At 47.0% G+C, this 17,834-nt stretch overlaps 1 protein-coding gene across 1 annotated transcript in view; it reads left to right on the forward strand.

Annotated features, from left to right (window-relative positions):
* The window catches only part of HK1 (hexokinase 1), a 35,918-nt gene extending 18,909 nt beyond the window's left edge, over window positions 1-17,009 (forward strand). The window contains exons 5-18 of the mRNA XM_039553815.1: window positions 241-336; window positions 1,528-1,627; window positions 1,719-1,902; window positions 2,110-2,265; window positions 3,826-4,059; window positions 5,261-5,565; window positions 6,153-6,301; window positions 6,402-6,521; window positions 7,342-7,437; window positions 8,207-8,306; window positions 10,186-10,369; window positions 12,127-12,282; window positions 12,924-13,157; window positions 13,872-17,009. Of these exons, the coding sequence (XP_039409749.1) occupies window positions 241-336; window positions 1,528-1,627; window positions 1,719-1,902; window positions 2,110-2,265; window positions 3,826-4,059; window positions 5,261-5,565; window positions 6,153-6,301; window positions 6,402-6,521; window positions 7,342-7,437; window positions 8,207-8,306; window positions 10,186-10,369; window positions 12,127-12,282; window positions 12,924-13,157; window positions 13,872-14,016 (2,259 nt within the window). The 3' untranslated portion in view covers window positions 14,017-17,009. The remainder of the gene's footprint in view (window positions 1-240; window positions 337-1,527; window positions 1,628-1,718; window positions 1,903-2,109; window positions 2,266-3,825; window positions 4,060-5,260; window positions 5,566-6,152; window positions 6,302-6,401; window positions 6,522-7,341; window positions 7,438-8,206; window positions 8,307-10,185; window positions 10,370-12,126; window positions 12,283-12,923; window positions 13,158-13,871) is intronic.
* The last annotated feature ends 825 nt before the right edge of the window (window positions 17,010-17,834 follow it).

The raw sequence follows: 17,834 nt of genomic DNA on the forward strand, positions 1-17,834 counted from the left end.
TACAAAATGCAAACACACCATTTTCTAGCAAGGGAGGGGAAAAGAATTTTCTATCTTTCAGCTCACTGTAATTAGACTCTTAAGACCACCAATTGTCTCAGGTTGGGCTGTTAGAGGTCATGTAAGAACAGAGGTCTGAAGATTCATTTGAAGTATAAAATCTCGTTTTTAAGGAAGAGAAATGATCAGTGTGTATCTTATGGTTGCATCCTGTTGAATGTTGCTGTCTTGTTTTATCAGGGTATTCTGATAACCTGGACAAAGCGCTTCAAAGCGAGCGGAGTGGAGGGAGCAGATGTCGTGAGGCTGCTTAACAAGGCCATCAAGAAACGTGGGGTAAATTGCACTTCTTTTTCTTTTTTAGCTGTATCTCAGCTTTGCCAGGGACCACTCTTCATGTCACTCATTGAGCAGATGGTCTGAGTGGTGGTGGAACTCTGCTTTCTTGCATGAAATGTGTGGGTTTGCTGGAAAAATGAAGCCGTGTCAGAGTTGTTGTGTGGAAGCTGTGATTTTCCTCACAGCAGAGAACTGAGTTGCTGTGTTGTGGCTTTTCACTGGCAACCTTCAGTGATTTTTATCATTCTCCAAAAACTGAAAAAGTGCTATGTGGCAGTGCTGGGGCCTTTCAGTGACGCCAACATGTCCCATTCCTGAGAAAGTTGGTCTCATGGACTGGGCTCAGCTCACTTGTGCACCTGCTGTGCTTGGGAGCAGGAGAGGAGCAGAGTAGAAGAGAAGGGGATTTCAGGCTCAGTGAGCTGTTGCTCCCTGAGTTTCTCACTGTTGACTTTATAGAGAATTAAGGTGACCAGGTTGCTGATTTAAACAAATAAAAAGGCACTGAGCATGAGAGGGTTTGCATAATGCTTGCAGCCTGGTGATATGTTGATTACTCAGCCTCCAAAAATTCATTGGAAACTGGGCAGTATTTGCTTTCTTTGGGCAGTTGTGGACTCTTAAGGAAACCTGAATTTTGCTGTCACCAAACAACATTACTAGAGTCAGTTACTATCATTAGACTTGGTAGAACCACACAGTGAATTTCCACCCAGAAAGGAATGTCTGCATGTTATTTATTTAATCGCATTATTTTTGTATTAAAATCTTCACTTCATATAAAACACATAGATTGTTTAAGTGAATTCTGTAAGAAGTATTTTCTAGATTGACTCCTCAAGCAACTGCTCTAAATCGTTCCATGATGTTTCAGTGCAAAGTTCCTTCTCCCTCATGTATAGCCCTTTTCTTTCCTGCCTAAGTGCGCTTATGTGAGAGCAGGCCTGTGCTCTCTAGAGTGATCCTAGTGCTGTTTCATTGCTTGCATTAGTCTGCTCTCATTGCCTTCTTGGGCGCGTGGGATGGGGAACTGGCAGACAGAACAGGGAATATTTAAAAAGATGAGCTGTGGTATTCAGACAGATGATTTATCTCCTGTTCCTTGTGAAACTATTTGCTAAAAGCAGGCTGGTGATGAACATGAGCAGCGTTTTCCAGAGGTCCAAGTAATGCTTTGTTCCTCCCCAGGACTATGATGCGGATATCATGGCTGTTGTGAACGACACTGTCGGGACCATGATGACCTGTGGCTTTGATGACCAGCGCTGTGAAGTTGGCTTGATCATTGGTAACGCTCGTTGCGGCTGTGGCGGGCGCGGGGCTTGTCTGCCTTTGCCTGGCCAGCTTGGTCAGTACCTTCTGCTGTCCTTTTTCCCAAGGCACTGGCACCAATGCCTGTTACATGGAGGAGATGCGGCACATCGACCTGGTGGAAGGGGATGAGGGCAGGATGTGCATTAACACGGAGTGGGGGGCCTTTGGAGATGATGGCTCGCTGGAAGACATCAGGACCGAGTTTGATCGAGAGATCGACCGTGGATCCCTTAATCCTGGGAAGCAGCTGTGAGTGAGGCAGTTATTTGTGAACTGTTCTGTTGTTTTCTGCTCTGTGCTCCATTTCCCACTTGTGTTAGGGATTCTGCAGTTCAATAAAGCTTTGCCTGTGGTGAAGCAAATCTCTGGCTGGGCCAGGCTTTATGGTGGCACAGCTGGGCCCTGCTTCCCAGTGTTGTCCATGGATTTGTGGGTGACTGCTGTCCTCTCCTGCAGGTTTGAGAAGATGGTCAGTGGGCTATACATGGGGGAGCTTGTAAGGCTCATCCTGGTGAAGATGGCCAAGGAGGGGCTGCTCTTTGAGGGGAGAATCACCCCTGAGCTTCTCACCAAAGGGAAGTTTGAGACGAAGCATGTTTCTGCCATTGAAAAGTGAGTAATCTATCCCTTTTCACTCCTTGGACTTCACAGCAACTCTGAATGTTAATTTTCCTGCTCTCTTTGCATTGTGGGAAGGCATGCTGCATTGGAGGTGGCTGCCATCCTCTACTGCCCGTGCAGAGCTGGCGTGTGGGGACCCTCAGCAGACAGTCTGTGCCCTCCACCCCAAGATTTCTCCCTTCTTCTGTGTTGGGAGGAACTATAAAGTCTGCCAGTCCATGCAGCTTTCAGGGTATGAGCTGTAGTACCTCTCTCGCTGCTCACAAAATGAATTGGCTTAGTGCCTCCTAGCAAATACTTGTGTTGCTCTTTGCTGTTTCCCTGGGATTGCTGGGCAGAAAGAAAACAAGCATGACAAGGCAGAGCATTCAGTCCCATAGGCAGTGCCGGGTGCTGCACGGTGACCTCTGAGCTATGTGCCAGTTGGTTTCTTGGAGTGTCATCACCTCTTTGGTCAGTACTTACAGGCTCTTCCCCCCGTGTTTTTAAAATTCACATCACTGGGATAGTTTGTACCATAGTCATTGGGCTGGATTTTCTTTTTGAAATGGCAAGTACAACACTAGGGGAACAGCCAGTAACTTCTGTAATGCCTGTTCCTCCTGCCACATTTTACTCCTGTCCCTGCAGACCATGTTACCTGAACAACTTTCCATTAAATGTGTGTGTTCATTTGTCTTAACCACAGAGGTCTGTGTCGTGGACCAAGGTAATGTTGAACAGCAGTGAGAAAAATGCAATTGTTGAGAAATTCAGTTATTAAGAGGAAAAATTTGCCCTGAAATCCCACCTTGCTTCCTGAACCTAACTTTGGTTATAAGTAGGGGGAACATTCCTGTGCAGCCTCAAATTTCTGGCTAGTGCTAGCAAGATGCAAGAGTCCTTAAAAAGATGTATGGAGTATAGTTAGGGATGACAAGATATATTCCTTGTGTTTTTGTCTGGGAAATGACTGAGCTGGACAAGGAGAAGTTTTGCCAGAAGCTTTGCTCTCAGGCTGGGTGCTAATGAGGAAAAAAGCAATGCAAGAGGCAGGGATTCAGTGGGGTTGTAAAAGCCTGAAAAGAGACCCGTTAGCATGAAATTGCTTAGGCAACCTTAGCTCAGGGTTTTGTTTTTTGCACTGGGCTTAATTTATGGAGACATGTGAGGGAATGAGTGTGGGATTAGGTGTGTGCTCAGGCCCGTGCTGAATTGTGGGGCTGATGCTTCATGCTCAAGAGAAGCTGTTTGCAGTTTAAAGCATCACTGTAATGAAAAAGCATTTTAATTTCTCCAGTTCCTCCTTGTAGTGCGGCTGCTGTAGTACCTGGAATTGCATTGTTTGTAGGTGGCATGTTTGCACCAGGCTTTAATGGAAAGCTTTTCCATCTGTGAATGAATGCATGTTTAGAGCATTTTATTTCAAGCCTCATGAAGCTTTCTAGTCCAGATCTCTAAGAAATTTTCTTTCTAACCTTCTCAAACCCCAGGCAGGGACACCTATGTTTGGATGCACCTCAGTCCTGCAGTCCAGTACATCCCCACTAAGGAGTCCCCTTTACTTTGCAGGAGCAAAGAAGGTTTGAACAAAGCCAAAGAAATCCTGACCCGGCTGGGGGTGGAGCCGTCCCACGAGGACTGCATCGCTGTCCAGCACGTCTGCACCATTGTGTCCTTCCGCTCAGCCAACCTGGTGGCCTCCACCCTGGGTGCCATCCTCAACCAGCTGCGGGATAACAAGGGGGTCGGCCGCCTCCGGACCACCGTGGGGGTGGATGGGTCCCTCTACAAGATGCATCCACAGTGAGTCCCTCTGCTCCTGCCACTAACACTTCACCTGCCACGGGCTCTGGTTTGCAAAGGGGTGAGCATGGTGAGCATGTCATCCCAAGACGTCACCCAGGCAGGCTGTGAGATGATGAACCCAAAGCATGGGCATGGGGGTTTAGGTCTGAGCTGGGGAGCTTAGGGGGGAAAGGAGACATCTTTTAAGTGAAAAATTTGTGTCAGATTCTAAAAACCCGACAAAACCACACAGAAAAGAACCAAACCTCTGAGTAACTGGATACTGCAATGTCAGGGAAAACTATGGTGGTTTGAATAGATAACTTAAGGGATCCTCAAGAGACCTCTTGGAAGGAGAGTTTCTTTGTACAAAACATTGCTTTGTGCCCATTGATTGGGCTGTGAGGAGACCTGAGGAAATTAATTCACCTTCATCTCCATTTCCAGTTTAATGCCCATGCTGAACCCTATTTTTGCCAGTCTTTTCTGAAGATACGCTTGAAAACTGGGGTGAGGGGAAGAAATGGTGCTTAGATTTCCATGGCCTGTAACAAACTGACTTTGTCTTGTTTTCCCCCATCTTGAAAGTTACATTTTTAGTGAAACAGCTGTATAGATTTTTGTAGAAATCAGAAAATTATGTTTGTGGGTGAACTTCTGAAAGGAGAAATATGCCTAATGTTTCTTTTCCAGTTTCTCATTATTTATTGAAAAAGATATTTTCCTTCGTTTAAAAACCCATAAAATTTCAGCAAACAAAAAAATTTCCGAGAATGCTGTTTTGACTCGCTCTTCCAGACGGGGCAAGGTCTGGGGATTGTTAAGATAATAAACACTGGGCACTGTTGGTTTCTTAACTGCTACCCACACCATCTAAACCAGCAAGTTCAGGAGAGGACCCCAGGAGAAGGAGTTGGAGCAGCATTGCAGCCAGGGAGTTTCTCCCATCCAGGATCAGGTTCAGGGGATGAGACTGATGCTCTCCCCTGCATTTTTCTGGCTTTGCTTAGAAGTTCAGGAGGAAGGAGGCTGTAGGGAAGAACTGCTCTTCCCTGTTAGTTTTTCTGCTTGGGAGGCTGTAGCTAGTTTGGGCATGGTGAGTCTCCCCATTCCCCTTGCAGTGGGTCGGTGTGGGCAGGGCAGATTTTGGGGGGATGCAGTGCAGATTTTGGGGCGTGGGCAGTGCAGAGGCCGGGCTTGCAGCCTCTCCTCCCCACAGGTACGCCCGGCGCTTGCACAAAACCACGCGGCGCCTGGTGCCTGACTCGGAGGTGCGGTTCCTGCTGTCGGAGAGCGGCAGCGGGAAGGGAGCGGCCATGGTGACGGCCGTGGCGTACCGGCTGTCGGAGCAGCACCGCCTCATCGACGAGACCCTGGCTGAGTTCAAGCTCACCCACGAGCAGCTGCTGCAGGTGAAGAAGAGAATGAGGGCGGAGATGGAAGCGGGGCTGAAGAAGAAGACTCACGAGACTGCCAAAGTGAAGATGCTGCCCACCTTCGTCCGCAGCACGCCGGATGGGACAGGTAGAGCGTGCCTTTGCTGGAGTGGGGACACTGGCTCAGCTACAGGGCGCTGAAACGGGCTCCCAGTGTGGGGTTTGGTGGAGGGTGAGCAGATCTGGTGCGACCAAAGAAGAACCTGAGCTGTGCAAAGGAGGAGAGCTGAGCACTGGCCCTGCTGGCCTGTGCTGGTTGCTGGCAGCCTGGCCCCCTGTCCTTGCCTCAGGGTGCAAGCAAAGTCACAGCTTGAGCTGAGAAAAGCACAGCTGGGATCATAAAACCACAACTGGGATCATAAACCCAAACCCACATGAACCCTGTTCACACTACTTGGGTACTTTACATTTCAGGGTGGCTGGCCAAATTCCAGCTTTCTCTTGGAACAGTCGTGTGGGTCCTTTTTTGCTTGTTGGTTTAAAGGAAGACAAAACAAAAAATAAAACAAAAAAAAAAAGAAAGCTGGAATAATCAGAGCCGCATCTAAAGTCCTCTTTTGATGAAGATCTTCCCAACTGAGTTTTTAGGAGATTTTCTATCAAAATACTTTGAGAGAAGCATTTATTCAGATTTTACTTGTGGTTCTTCAAATATACACACATATTTTTTTACAGAGAATGGAGACTTTCTGGCACTTGACCTTGGAGGGACAAACTTCAGAGTTTTGCTGGTGAAAATCCGCAGCGGTAAAAGGAGAACAGTTGAGATGCACAACAAGATCTATGCCATTCCCATAGAGGTGATGCAGGGAACAGGAGAAGAGGTATTTGTGTTTCTCTTTGGCTGCACTGCTGCTTTTTAAATAGCTCCTTAAGAGCACATAACATGTACAACTTCAAATATTATGACTTTTCTCTTTAAAGCTGTTTGATCACATCGTTACCTGCATTTCTGACTTCCTGGATTATATGGGGATAAAAGGCGCACGTCTTCCTCTTGGCTTCACCTTTTCCTTCCCTTGCAAGCAGACCAGTCTGGATGCTGTAAGTTCCTTAGTACCTTTTGAATCTGCTTTTGTGCTTATGCCAGGCCTGATTTCTCTGCCTTCATGTCATCCACGTGACACTTACAGGAAGGTCATACAAGGGGAAGGTTCATGCTCTGACCCTGACCAGTGCAGCTGCTCCTATAAATAGTTCCTTTAAGGGTAGTAATGCAAATGCTGCTCAGCCCGTGACTGTGACAGATAAGAGCATTTAAATTTTCCATGGTGGTCATATCCCTTTTTTAAGACATTGTGTTTTTTCCAACTGTATAAACCTGCTGGTGTGTGACACTTCCCTGGTTTTGCAAGCAGTAAGCAAAAGTCCAACCCTGCTGCCAGCGCCTATTCCCAGCTGATCTTGTCTCACTGGATGGAGTGGTTGCACCAGAATCTGTGGGCTGTGTCACCCTAAGGGTGACAGTGTGGCCTGAAGCACATCCCTGACAAATAGACTTGTGTTCTTTTCACTTACATGTTTAACTTCACTGTCACATATTTACACCAGCCCAACCTCTGCAGCTGTTAATAGTTTCCTATTAGCTGGGATTTTTTTAATGAAAGGCATAATTTCTGTAACACTTTTGGGTTTTTGAGTTCCTGTCACACTTTTTTTATTTCTTTTAGTTTGTTGCATTGCTCTGGAAATTTAGAGCCCGATCACAATTAGTTGTTTTAGATGACAATTCCACATACTAAAGAGATATTCCTTTTCACAGGGACTCTTCCGTAAAACATCGCACTAAAGCATTTGAAATGTTAAGTGTACAGAATAACATCTGAGTCCTAGCAACTTGATAACCTATTTTCTTGCTTTTTAGGGTATCCTTCTCAATTGGACAAAAGGCTTCAAAGCTACAGACTGTGAGGGAGAAGATGTGGTATATTTGCTTAGAGAAGGAATTAAAAGAAGAGAGGTGATTTTTCTTTTCTTTTTTTTTTTCCTCATTCTGCTCCTCTCCAGAATGGACAGACCTTGTGGGTCAAGCTGGCTCCCTCTCAAAGGATTTGTGTGCCTTGTAGACATGGGCTGTCTCCTGTCTTGCACAGATGGTTGTTTTTTCCCCCAGAGGCTTCTAGCTTTTCACATTTGCTTGAACTTTCAAGGCTTCTTTCAAACTCTGTGGCAATTGTGACACACATGGAGAAAGCAGGAGTTTTCAAAATGGTGATTGTAGGAATGCGCCTCAGTGCACCCTAAAGGACAATTTTCTCCTCCTCTTCTTGACCTTGAAAAAGCCTCAACCAGTCTAGCCAAAACTTTCTAGGAAGGGAAGAAAAATAGCTTGAGGAGGATGTTACTTTTGCACAGTTTTTACCAGCCAGTGAAAAGGAAGTCTTAAAACCTTTGTTACTGGAATTGCTACATAATTGTTGTGATATTGAATGTTTATACCATGTGCCTGTGTAAAAGATGTGTGCTTAAACACACCTAAGCCAAGGAGAACAGCCAGGAATATACTTCATTCTGAAGACAGTCTGTCATAGGTAGAGCATGTACCTTAGCTGCCTGCTGGTAGACAAGGTTCCTATTTTTGCATGTGTGAAATTAGGCTGGTAATTTCAGTTGTTTGTTTCCAGGGTGTTTTGGCAGCCTCCCCTTTGGTGTGCTCCTTTCGTGTCCCCTTTGGTGTGACGGACTGCCCCTAGCCCAGAGTTCTCACTACTATTTTCTCTTTCCCAAAGGAATTTGACTTGGATGTGGTGGCTGTGGTGAATGATACAGTGGGCACAATGATGACTTGTGCTTATGAAGATCCAAACTGTGAGATTGGACTCATTGTGGGTATGTGTTAGAGCTGCATTTTATTAAACAGCACATCCACACATCTGTCTCTATTCTCATGGAGGCATCCCTGTGGCTAACTGAAAATAAACCTAGGATATCCAGGAGGAAAAGAGAGCAGAATTCAACAGCCAACTTGGTTCTGTCCACAATCAGTTGAGATAAGCAGAGGCTGTGATGCTCAATAAATTCTGCCTGTTTTATTTGGTAAAGTCATGGTGCTGCTTGGGAGGAGAGCAGATGTGGGCTCCTGGAGCTGCTGTTAGTTTAGCCTGTAAGAGTTTCCCTGCTGGGGTGTTCTGGTGGTCCACAGCTTCCCTCAAGCATGTGGTGTCTCAGAGTAAACGTGCAAAGTGCAGCCGCAATTCCCAAATGGCATGTGGTGGAGAGCTCTGATAGACTGAGTGCAGTGACGCAGAGCTCCCTTCCCGGCAGTGAGACAGCTGAAGTAATTCCACAGGCGACTGCCGATGCCCTTGCAAATGCCACGCTTGGGGAGCCTGAGTCACGGGGCAGTGTGAATTCCCAGAGCTCTCCAGAGAAATGAGTTTTCCATGGGAGAGAAGGGGACAAGGAACCTGCAAGCTTTAAGAATGCTTTCAGTTGTGAGGTGGCTTATAGGAAAATAAAACGCCACCAATTTCTCCTCCAGACAGTTGGAAAATGTCCAGGATGAGTCAGCACAGTGCAGTGTGGGTAGGAAGCCGTGTCTGCGCAGCTCCATCGGTGGCATTTTCAGGAATCAGAGTTCCCTACAGGAAGGACAACGTGTCCTTGGGGTGCTGAGAACATCCCCTGGGGACCGTCTGCTGCAGCCCTGCCAGATATGCTGTGCAGCCAGCATGTCTGTGTGCAGAGCAGGGGGTCAGAGGTGGCCTGGGTACATCTAGGATAATGGGAATGAAAGCTCCGGGGCCCTGACAGCTCCCTCTGCCCTGCCTGGATTGCCTGGCTGATGGCACCTGAGGGAGGTTGGATGCTGGTGGCAATCCGCAATTGGATTTGATCAGGTTTGTTCCTGCAAACCTGGCTCTCAGTCTGCAAACCCAGACATTCCCCCCGCCAAACCCTGCGCTGTGGCTCAGCTCTCCTGCAGCAGGGGCGTACTGTGGGAGGATCTATTTTAGCTCAGACTGTATTGATATAATTCCCTAAAAAATGGCAGAAGAAAACAGACTTGCTGTAGCAACTGGTACAGAATATGGGATGCAGGATTAAATGAGTTCAAGTAACTCCAAGAGAACTTTTGCCCTGATTAGCAGCTAAAGCTGCCTCTCTTTGCTAATAAAGCTTTGCTCCACAAGACCTCTGTGTACATGGAGCATTTAGCCACATTCCTTAGGATCCCCTGTAAGAAGTATCAGATATTGCCTCATCTCAACATGGGAGTAACCTTTCTGCCAGAGAAAATAAGCAGTTAAAATCAGAAAAACCCCCCAAGCAATCAGCTGGTAAAACCTCTGCTGCCTCAGAACTTGCTGAGGTTTTCAGTTCAGCACATTTTCCCCTGAATTCTGTGGGTCCATGGGCTTTGTGGAAGGTGGTTCCGAGCTGCAAAACCCAGCTGTCTGCTTCTTGCAGTTTTGGGGTCAGAAGCATGTGATGTTTTGTGTGGGACCCTCAGCCAGCTGGCCTGGGTGAGCTTCCTCTCTGAGCCACCCTGAGCAATGCACCACAGCAGTAATGTTCTCCTTCAGTTTAGGATTATTGAAGAGTGGGGGTTTGGGTTTTTTTCTGATGTTTCAAATGATGATTCAGCTACTTCTTTCAGAAAAAAAACACATTTGAGATCTCTCAGAAGGTTTATCAGGGCTGTGGTGCTGGCTCTAGTGTTGTTTTGTTGCAACCAAAGAATAATTTCAGTGTGTGTTTCTTTCAGGAACGGGCAGCAATGCTTGTTACATGGAAGAGATGAGAAACATAGAGATGGTGGATGGTGAGCAAGGGCGGATGTGTGTGAACACGGAGTGGGGAGCGTTCGGGGATAACGGGTGCCTGGACGACATCAGGACAATATATGACAAAGCAGTTGATGACTTCTCACTGAATGCTGGAAAGCAAAGGTACTGCAGGATAAATGGTGTGCTATGCATATAAGCCAGGCTGCCTTAAGTGCTTTTAAGAGAGAACTGGATTTCTCCCAGTTGAGAAAGGAGAGGTTAAGAGTAGAAAATTACTGCAGTCCTGCTATCCTGTGGGATCTCCTCTTTCTGTGGTTTTCCTGGTCACTGCTTTTTTGTGACTTATTTGCTGCCATGGGACTCCACAGCAGGGCTTTTGGTGAGGGCTTCAAAAGTCTTGAAATTATGAAGAGACCCTTTTTCTCATCCTGTGCTGTACTGAGGGGGGATAAGATGGCTGGTCATTCTTTTGCTCAGGGTCTCAGGTTAATCTCTTTTAGCTGAATGCTCTTTTTAGAGGACTGTGCCTGTAGAAATCCTGAACATACACCAGCTGGTTAAAGCTTGGAACTGCTCACTGTAAAGCAGTCAGAAGCTCTCTAGAAGTTGCTGCCAGCTCTTGTTTCAGACAATTTTCTGGATGGACTAGGTCATGTTAGAGGACCTGCCTTTCTTGCTCCTGGAGTTTGGTCCCCTTTTTTGGGCTCAGCGTTTGGGCAAGTGCTTCCCTGTCCCCTTCAAGAAAAGGCTGACAGGGAGGTGTGTACCCAGCACTGATAAAACTGGGCTGAGATTGTTGCTTGCTAGGACTAGAGTTTTTCACCATTTCTTTGCAGCAGTGCTTTGATGCCAGGAGCCTTTAAAAAGATTTTGTGACTAGAGTAAATCTGTCCACAAAAACCTGAGGAATACAGACAAGTTGGCAAGTCCCACGGGAAGCTCTATAGAAGCTGAGGCTCAAACAGACCCAGAGAGGCAGACGTGGAGCAAACCTGATGCAGCAGCAGGGTTGGCATGGAGTAAGCAGCCAAAGGCAGTAGTGAAGACTGCCAGGGGGAATAATTTGTTCCAGAGATAGTTAGGTACTCAAGAGGGAGGACACTTGCTGGGTACAAGCCTGAGAGAGTTCACGGTATTAAATGGACTGCATGGCCTGCTTCCAGCAGGATGGTGCGCTGGGCTCTGCTCAACCCAGGGCACAAACCCTGCTGTAGAGCTTCAGGAGGTGAAATAAAGGATTCAGCACTGAATGTCCTTCTCAAGAAATCGAACTGTTCAGTTCTTGTTGGTAAGGACACAAGTCACAGACCCCAAAATGCTCCATTCAAACCAGAGTGATGCTGGAAGGGAGGGAGTGCAAAACACAACTGAGATCTTGAAACAGAAGAAGCTCAGTGGCTCCATGCAGCAAAATTCCAGGGAAGCCATAAGGTACAGTCACTGCAAATGCAGTGTTTTTAAGGGAGTCCCGTGCTGCAAAAGCAGCCCTGTGCAAGATAAAGGATGGAAAAAGGCATGCCCAGCCTGTTCACAGGACCACTGACCTGCAAGTTGGCAAGCTGGTGGTCCAGGGTTGGTTTATGCTCTTCATTTAATTTGAGCACCTGGTTTCCAGTAGGAAACCAGTAGTCCCAAAACCACAGGGAGGAACCAAGCTGTCTTGAAGCCCTCTCAGCCCCCAACTCTGCACACAGGACCCAAGTTTCCCACTTGCTGTCTTGCATCAAGCTAGAGAGAAGAAATATCTTCCACTGGCAGACCTTTCTAGCACAGGATAAGGAGTGTCTCAGGAGCAATGCTCAGCGCTGCTACCTGCAGCCCTCTGTGGGTAGGACACCTGGCTGATAGCACATCTGTGATGCTGCCTTTGCAAACATGGGCAGGTTCCCTCTGAGCTGGACTGCTGTCTTTCCTTGCAGGTATGAGAAAATGATCAGTGGGATGTACCTGGGGGAAATAGTCCGCAACATTTTGATCGACTTCACCAAACGGGGTTTCCTGTTCCGAGGCCAGATTTCAGAGACACTGAAGACCAGACATATCTTTGAAACCAAGTTCCTTTCTCAGATTGAGAGGTAAGAGCACCGCAGGGGAGGCTGCTTGGAGTGAAATAGTGTGGTAGTGTTCGTCTGGTGACACTGCTGGAGGGGAGGGACAGCTGGAGAGCATTGCTTGCTTCTCTAGAGATAATTTTTGTTTCAGTCTGTGTGTGCAGGAGGATTCTTTACAACATCAACTGAATTTCTAGCAATGCTCACTTCTAAACCCTGGGAAGGGCTGTCAAGGATTCCCTCACTCTATCATTTTATTTCCTTGTTTGGAAATCAAGCCATTTTCCTGGGCCCCTTGTGTGTGTTTAGCTGCGATTGTGGAATTGAATGAACACTAGCTGAGTGAGCACTGCTTACTGGGTGTTTTTGTGCTTTTATTGCTTGGACTCTGTATTTTAAAGCAATCTCTGAGGCTTCACGGGGGAAAAACCCCCCAAGGTTGTAATTAAAAAGAGAAGGGGAGACAGTGTGGAGCTGGACTTGGAGCCTCTGTTGCTGCTTGCAGCACAGTGCAGGGTGACTGAATTTGTATTCTCTGAGGTCACTTGTGCTGTCAGTAGAGGCTGCTGCCTGCTGTGGGTGCATGGATCCATGCATGCCATCAGTGCAGTGGGGTTTATGGCTTCACTGAGGGAAACCTGTAACACCGTGTTTTCCTCCTACAGTGACAGGTTAGCCTTGCTGCAGGTGCGAACCATCCTCCAGCAGCTGGGGCTCAACAGCACCTGTGATGACAGTATCATTGTCAAGACAGTCTGCGGAGCAGTGTCAAGGCGAGCAGCTCAGCTGTGTGGTGCTGGAATGGCTGCCATCGTAGATAAAATCAGGGAGAACAGAGGGTTAGAGCACCTGGAGATAACGGTTGGTGTGGATGGCACCCTGTACAAACTACACCCACAGTGAGTATTTGCCTTCTCAGCATTCGTTTGCCTGTAGCGTGTTGCGTGTACGTCCTTCCTCTTGACGCACCAAACTGGACTCTCTCACTTGCTGGGATAAGAGCCAGGAAAAAAAAAGGTCTTAATCAGGGGGCTTAGAGCTTTCTGAAGGGCAATGAGAGTATCAAGAATGACTTGTGAAAGATTCTTGGGGTGGTGACAAACTGAAGGGGACACAGCTTGCTGAGTGAATTGGAAGCTGTATAGCAAGGGAAGGATCTCTTGGCTCTGGACAGGCAATGACAGAGCAGTGCTGAAATGCCCGGTACCTCTTTAGAGGATGTTTCTGTTCAGTGTCCAGCGGAGAAGAGCTGCTGCAGAGCAATGCATGTGAGGGCAGGAGTCTAAAAGAGCTGGGGGCAGGAGAAGAGAACTAGTGCCCACCTCTGGTGTGCATGGAGGCAGATGGGTGGGAAGAAGGTGGCTAATGTGGTCTGTTCTTTTCCGTTTCCTGTGATATCAGTGATCCCAGTTAACCTCACGCAGGCAGGGCTGGGATGCAAGTGCTTTTTTCCTTTAGCTCCTACTGCTCCCAGGCTTCAAATCCACCCTAGTTTCCAGTATTTTAGTTCTTACCCTAGTGAAAGGGGATGCAGTGCAAATGCCCGTGGCAGTGCTCCACTCCACAGGTGCTGCAGGACCTTCCTCACCCACTGCCCTTGTTTCCTTTCACAGCTTTTCGAGGATCATGCACCAAACAGTCAAAGACCTGGCACCCAACTGCGACGTGACCTTCCTGCTGTCGGAGGACGGCAGCGGGAAAGGGGCAGCGCTCATCACAGCGGTGGGATGCAGGCTTCGTGAGGCTGAGCAGAACTGAATTCCACAATCCTGGCCCCAATTCTGTCTTGTGTTTCTCATAAAGCAGCGACTGCATAGTCAGAACTGGTAAAAACCCAGAACTCACTGCTTTATCAGGGGAAAAGAAAATTACAACTAATGACATAAAAAAATAGGATACAAGATAGAATGTGTGCTGTTAATAATATCTCCTGTTTCTGGACCCCAATCTGCATGTTTCTTACTCACCTTGTTGGTACCTTCCCCATCTGTAGGTCATGGAAAAAACAGTCTATAATTTCTGCAGTTGTCAAAAATCAGTTGTTGTCTGAGACGAAATTGCCCCCAAGTGATGTGCATTGAGAGCTACCGTTGCATCGTACCAAACGTGCTCTTTGCAGCATCCCTGTTAAGCGCACTGCCAGCACGCTGACCACCAGACCTGGGTGTTGATGCTTTTAAGTGAAGGGGAAGCAACAGTTCCCTCCTGCATATCTACCTGCTGTTGTTTCGTCTAAAGCGGTTGTGAACACATTATGGTGTGTCAGCACTGTGCACGCACGTAACTCTATAGTGGGACTTGACACCGCGACTTACTCGCTTCCTTCTTGCCTCTTTTGTCATGGTGAAAGTAAATGCCCTTGTCCCACAGATCTGGTTCCACTGGTATTCCCCATTGCTTATGTGAGTAGTGTTGTATTACTGGGCGAAATCTGTCACGTTTCGGCGAGAAATCCCTAAAGAGTAAAGCCAAGTGGTTGGTGACTGGGGTAATCCAAATCTCCAGACCTGTGAAATCGGTAGATCTATGGTCCCTACACGGCTGTGCTGTATTCTTCTCTTTAGGTTCTTACAAAAAGTATTTCCTCTCTCTTCTTGTTAGTCTGGGTCAGGGCACTGCAGCTGCCCTTCCATCGAACCTGGAGCTTGACTGCGTCCCTCAGATGCGCCTACTCCCGTCTCTCGCCTTAAATGGGTATTTGCTTCCACACAGAGCTTTAATCTTTAATACTGTCCAGCAGTCACTCAGAACACAAACACTCAGCTAGAGTTAGTGCGCAGAAAGGAAGAGGAGGGTTGCGTTTTGATCTTGCCTTTGAGGACCCGGGTGCATAAAAAGCCCACAAAGCCAAAATTGGATGCAGCTTATTCCAAGGATGAAAGCAACAGCAAGGATCATTTACACATGGTGTACCCTGTCCTCTGTCCAGTCGATGCCATTATTATATCTGCATACCAGTTGTATCACTTAAATTGAGAAGCAGTTAGGAAGGTACATGTCGAGTAACATTTGCAAGTGACACCACTTTCTGCAAAGAGGGAGACCACACAATAGTCCTTAATTCCCACTCTTCTACCAAAAATGAATTTGAGATGTCCGCATGGTTTTCCCTGCTGCCTTTTCCTGCAGAAAGTAGATGGAAATTTGCAGGCTACTCTTCTTTGTTCTCGTTCCACTCCCCTAAGATTTGGATTGCCCTACCTATCGATAACATTTCAATATGCATTATGGTGCACTGTGAGTGAATGTTGTAAAGTAACCTGTGAGTCACAAACAGTCATTGCAGCTTTAAGTGTGTGTCTACCTGAAAAATTGCATGCCTAACTGGTTTTGCAAAGGTAGAGGGTCTTTTTACTTTGCACACTAGTAGCTCCGGTACTAGTGTTACGTGATACTTGTGAAAATATTAAACTTTTTTGATGTGCGTTAACTGGTGTTTAGTGGTTCTTTCTGGAAGAGGTGCTGTTGGCTGGTGGCTTAGTGCTTTGGGAAGAGCTATTGTGTAGGGAGAGCTGCAACCTAATCCCAGTGGTGCCTGTGTTTTGTGTGTGTGTTTTTATTCCCGGGCATTCGGGGTCAGATTCACACAGGTCCCCATGCCTCGTGTTTCCTAATGTAGTTCAGCAGAGGCACAGCGCTGACAGTGCCCAAATCTTAGGGGCTGTGTAGCTTGTCTGGGTGCACCTCCTGCCCTGTCTTGTGCAGGGGGATCTGCAGTGCAGGAAAACCTCGGGGCGCTGCACCAAGGGTGGTGTGGTTACATTAGGCTTGTGATGGATACAACGTGTCTGTGAGCTCCCTGTGTGCATAGGGTTGATGTCTGCAGAGTCCTGGTGTCAGGTGCTCATATACCACTGGTTGGCACAGCCTGTGTTGGAGTTGTAGATGAAAGCCCCTTTTTCATACACTGAAGCTGTGCTTCTCCAATAACCCATTTTATGTTACAGCTTGAATAATCTCTGACAGCCTTGATGTGCAGCTATGACCCCAAACAGGAGACAGAAGAAGGTGAGAAACTTTTGGGCACAGGGGACACGTTGCATTTGAATTGCTTGAAGGTTTGCAAATCTTGTGCCTGCCGTCGGCAGTGCTGTAGGGGTGGTGTGAGCCGTGCCTGGGGACCTGGGTTTGGAGCTCTTCGGCATCTGAGGGCCAGGCTCAGTGCAGGATAGAGGGTGAACAAGAAGTGGAAGTTAAACTTGGTCTCAGGGTGACTGTGAATTTTGGAGATGCTGGCATAGGTCGTTTTGTTTATTGGATCCAGCTCATAACAAATAGGGAGTGAGTTTGTGTTTCTAACTTTTCCTACCGTGGACCATAGTTGATGTACTTGATAAGACATGGCAGTTCTTTTCCAAAGGGAGACCTGGTGGGATTTTCATTTCCAGACTACTTCTTACCCCTAGGAAACTGTTCCAAGTGAATCACAAGCTATAACTGTCTGAAGAAATGTCTCCAATGTTATCCAAGCAATGACTGAGATGTCTTTCTTTAAGCTTTTAGGCTTGGTGAATAAAATCACAGTCCTCTTAACTGTTAAGCTGTAATTACTGCAATATGAACACAAAAATCTTATATTTCCTGGGGAAAAGACTATTTGCATACCACTGTTGTAATGTCATCTGCTCCTTACTCCTCTGGGGTTCTCTCAGAAGCCTTTTGAATGGGTTTTAAAATAAGCAGACCTTGTTTTGTTTTGTTTTCTTAAGAAAATAGCAGAAGGCAAAATAAAGTGTTTCTGAACTTCTGAACCCCGTTCTGTGCTTTTTGTTCATTTCATTGCCATAAAAATGAGATTCTTCAAGTGTTTTTCTTTGCTGACTGCAGGGACTGCTTTGCTGCATAGAGCACGAGTAAGCATGCAGAGGAGGGATTTATTGCTGACCTGGATGTCTTTATTGCTGCATGGTATTTAGTCCTGTCTATATTTATATGAAGAATTGCATGTACTTACTATGGAGCATGGTGTTCCTGTTGCCTCATGTATCACAGGAATAAGGTAGCCTGCCTTGAGCTGCCTTTTCTTCCACATAGCAAGGGCTCAGAGTATCTCTGCTTCCTTAGCTATTGCTGTTTCTATGGGATGAAACCTCAGGATCTGCACTGTGAGTCCTCCAGGACACAGAATTCCTTTTGCAACATGAAGAAATCATCCTCTGCTTTCTGCTCCAAACAAGAGAAAGAGATGCCTTGAGCTGTCAGAGAACATCAGTGCCAGTCAGGGACTGCACAGGGGATGCACTGGCAGCACATGTGTGACACCAGGGCATCTGGAATAGGCTCTGGGTGGCTGTTCAGGTGTGATGGAAGAGGGAGGGGAAGGTGGGATGCTCAAGATAGGCCTGTTTGGTCTAAAAAGCTCTGCATTAGAAAGCTGCAGAGTTTAAAGGCCTTAGAATCACACCGGCTGGGCAGGGGGAGGTACAGCTCATGTGTATCAAATACTGAACTCTGTGAGAAGGTCCTTCAGTTCCTCAGAGCAGGAGTCTTTGCCATGCCTAGCCTGGTCCCAGCAATGTGTGCCTGGCAGAATATCCCTCCCAAACGGTTCTCAATCCCTTTGGCAGAATGGCTTG

This window comes from Corvus cornix, chromosome 6 (assembly GCF_000738735.6).
Source record: "Corvus cornix cornix isolate S_Up_H32 chromosome 6, ASM73873v5, whole genome shotgun sequence".
Taxonomy (NCBI): domain Eukaryota; kingdom Metazoa; phylum Chordata; class Aves; order Passeriformes; family Corvidae; genus Corvus; species Corvus cornix.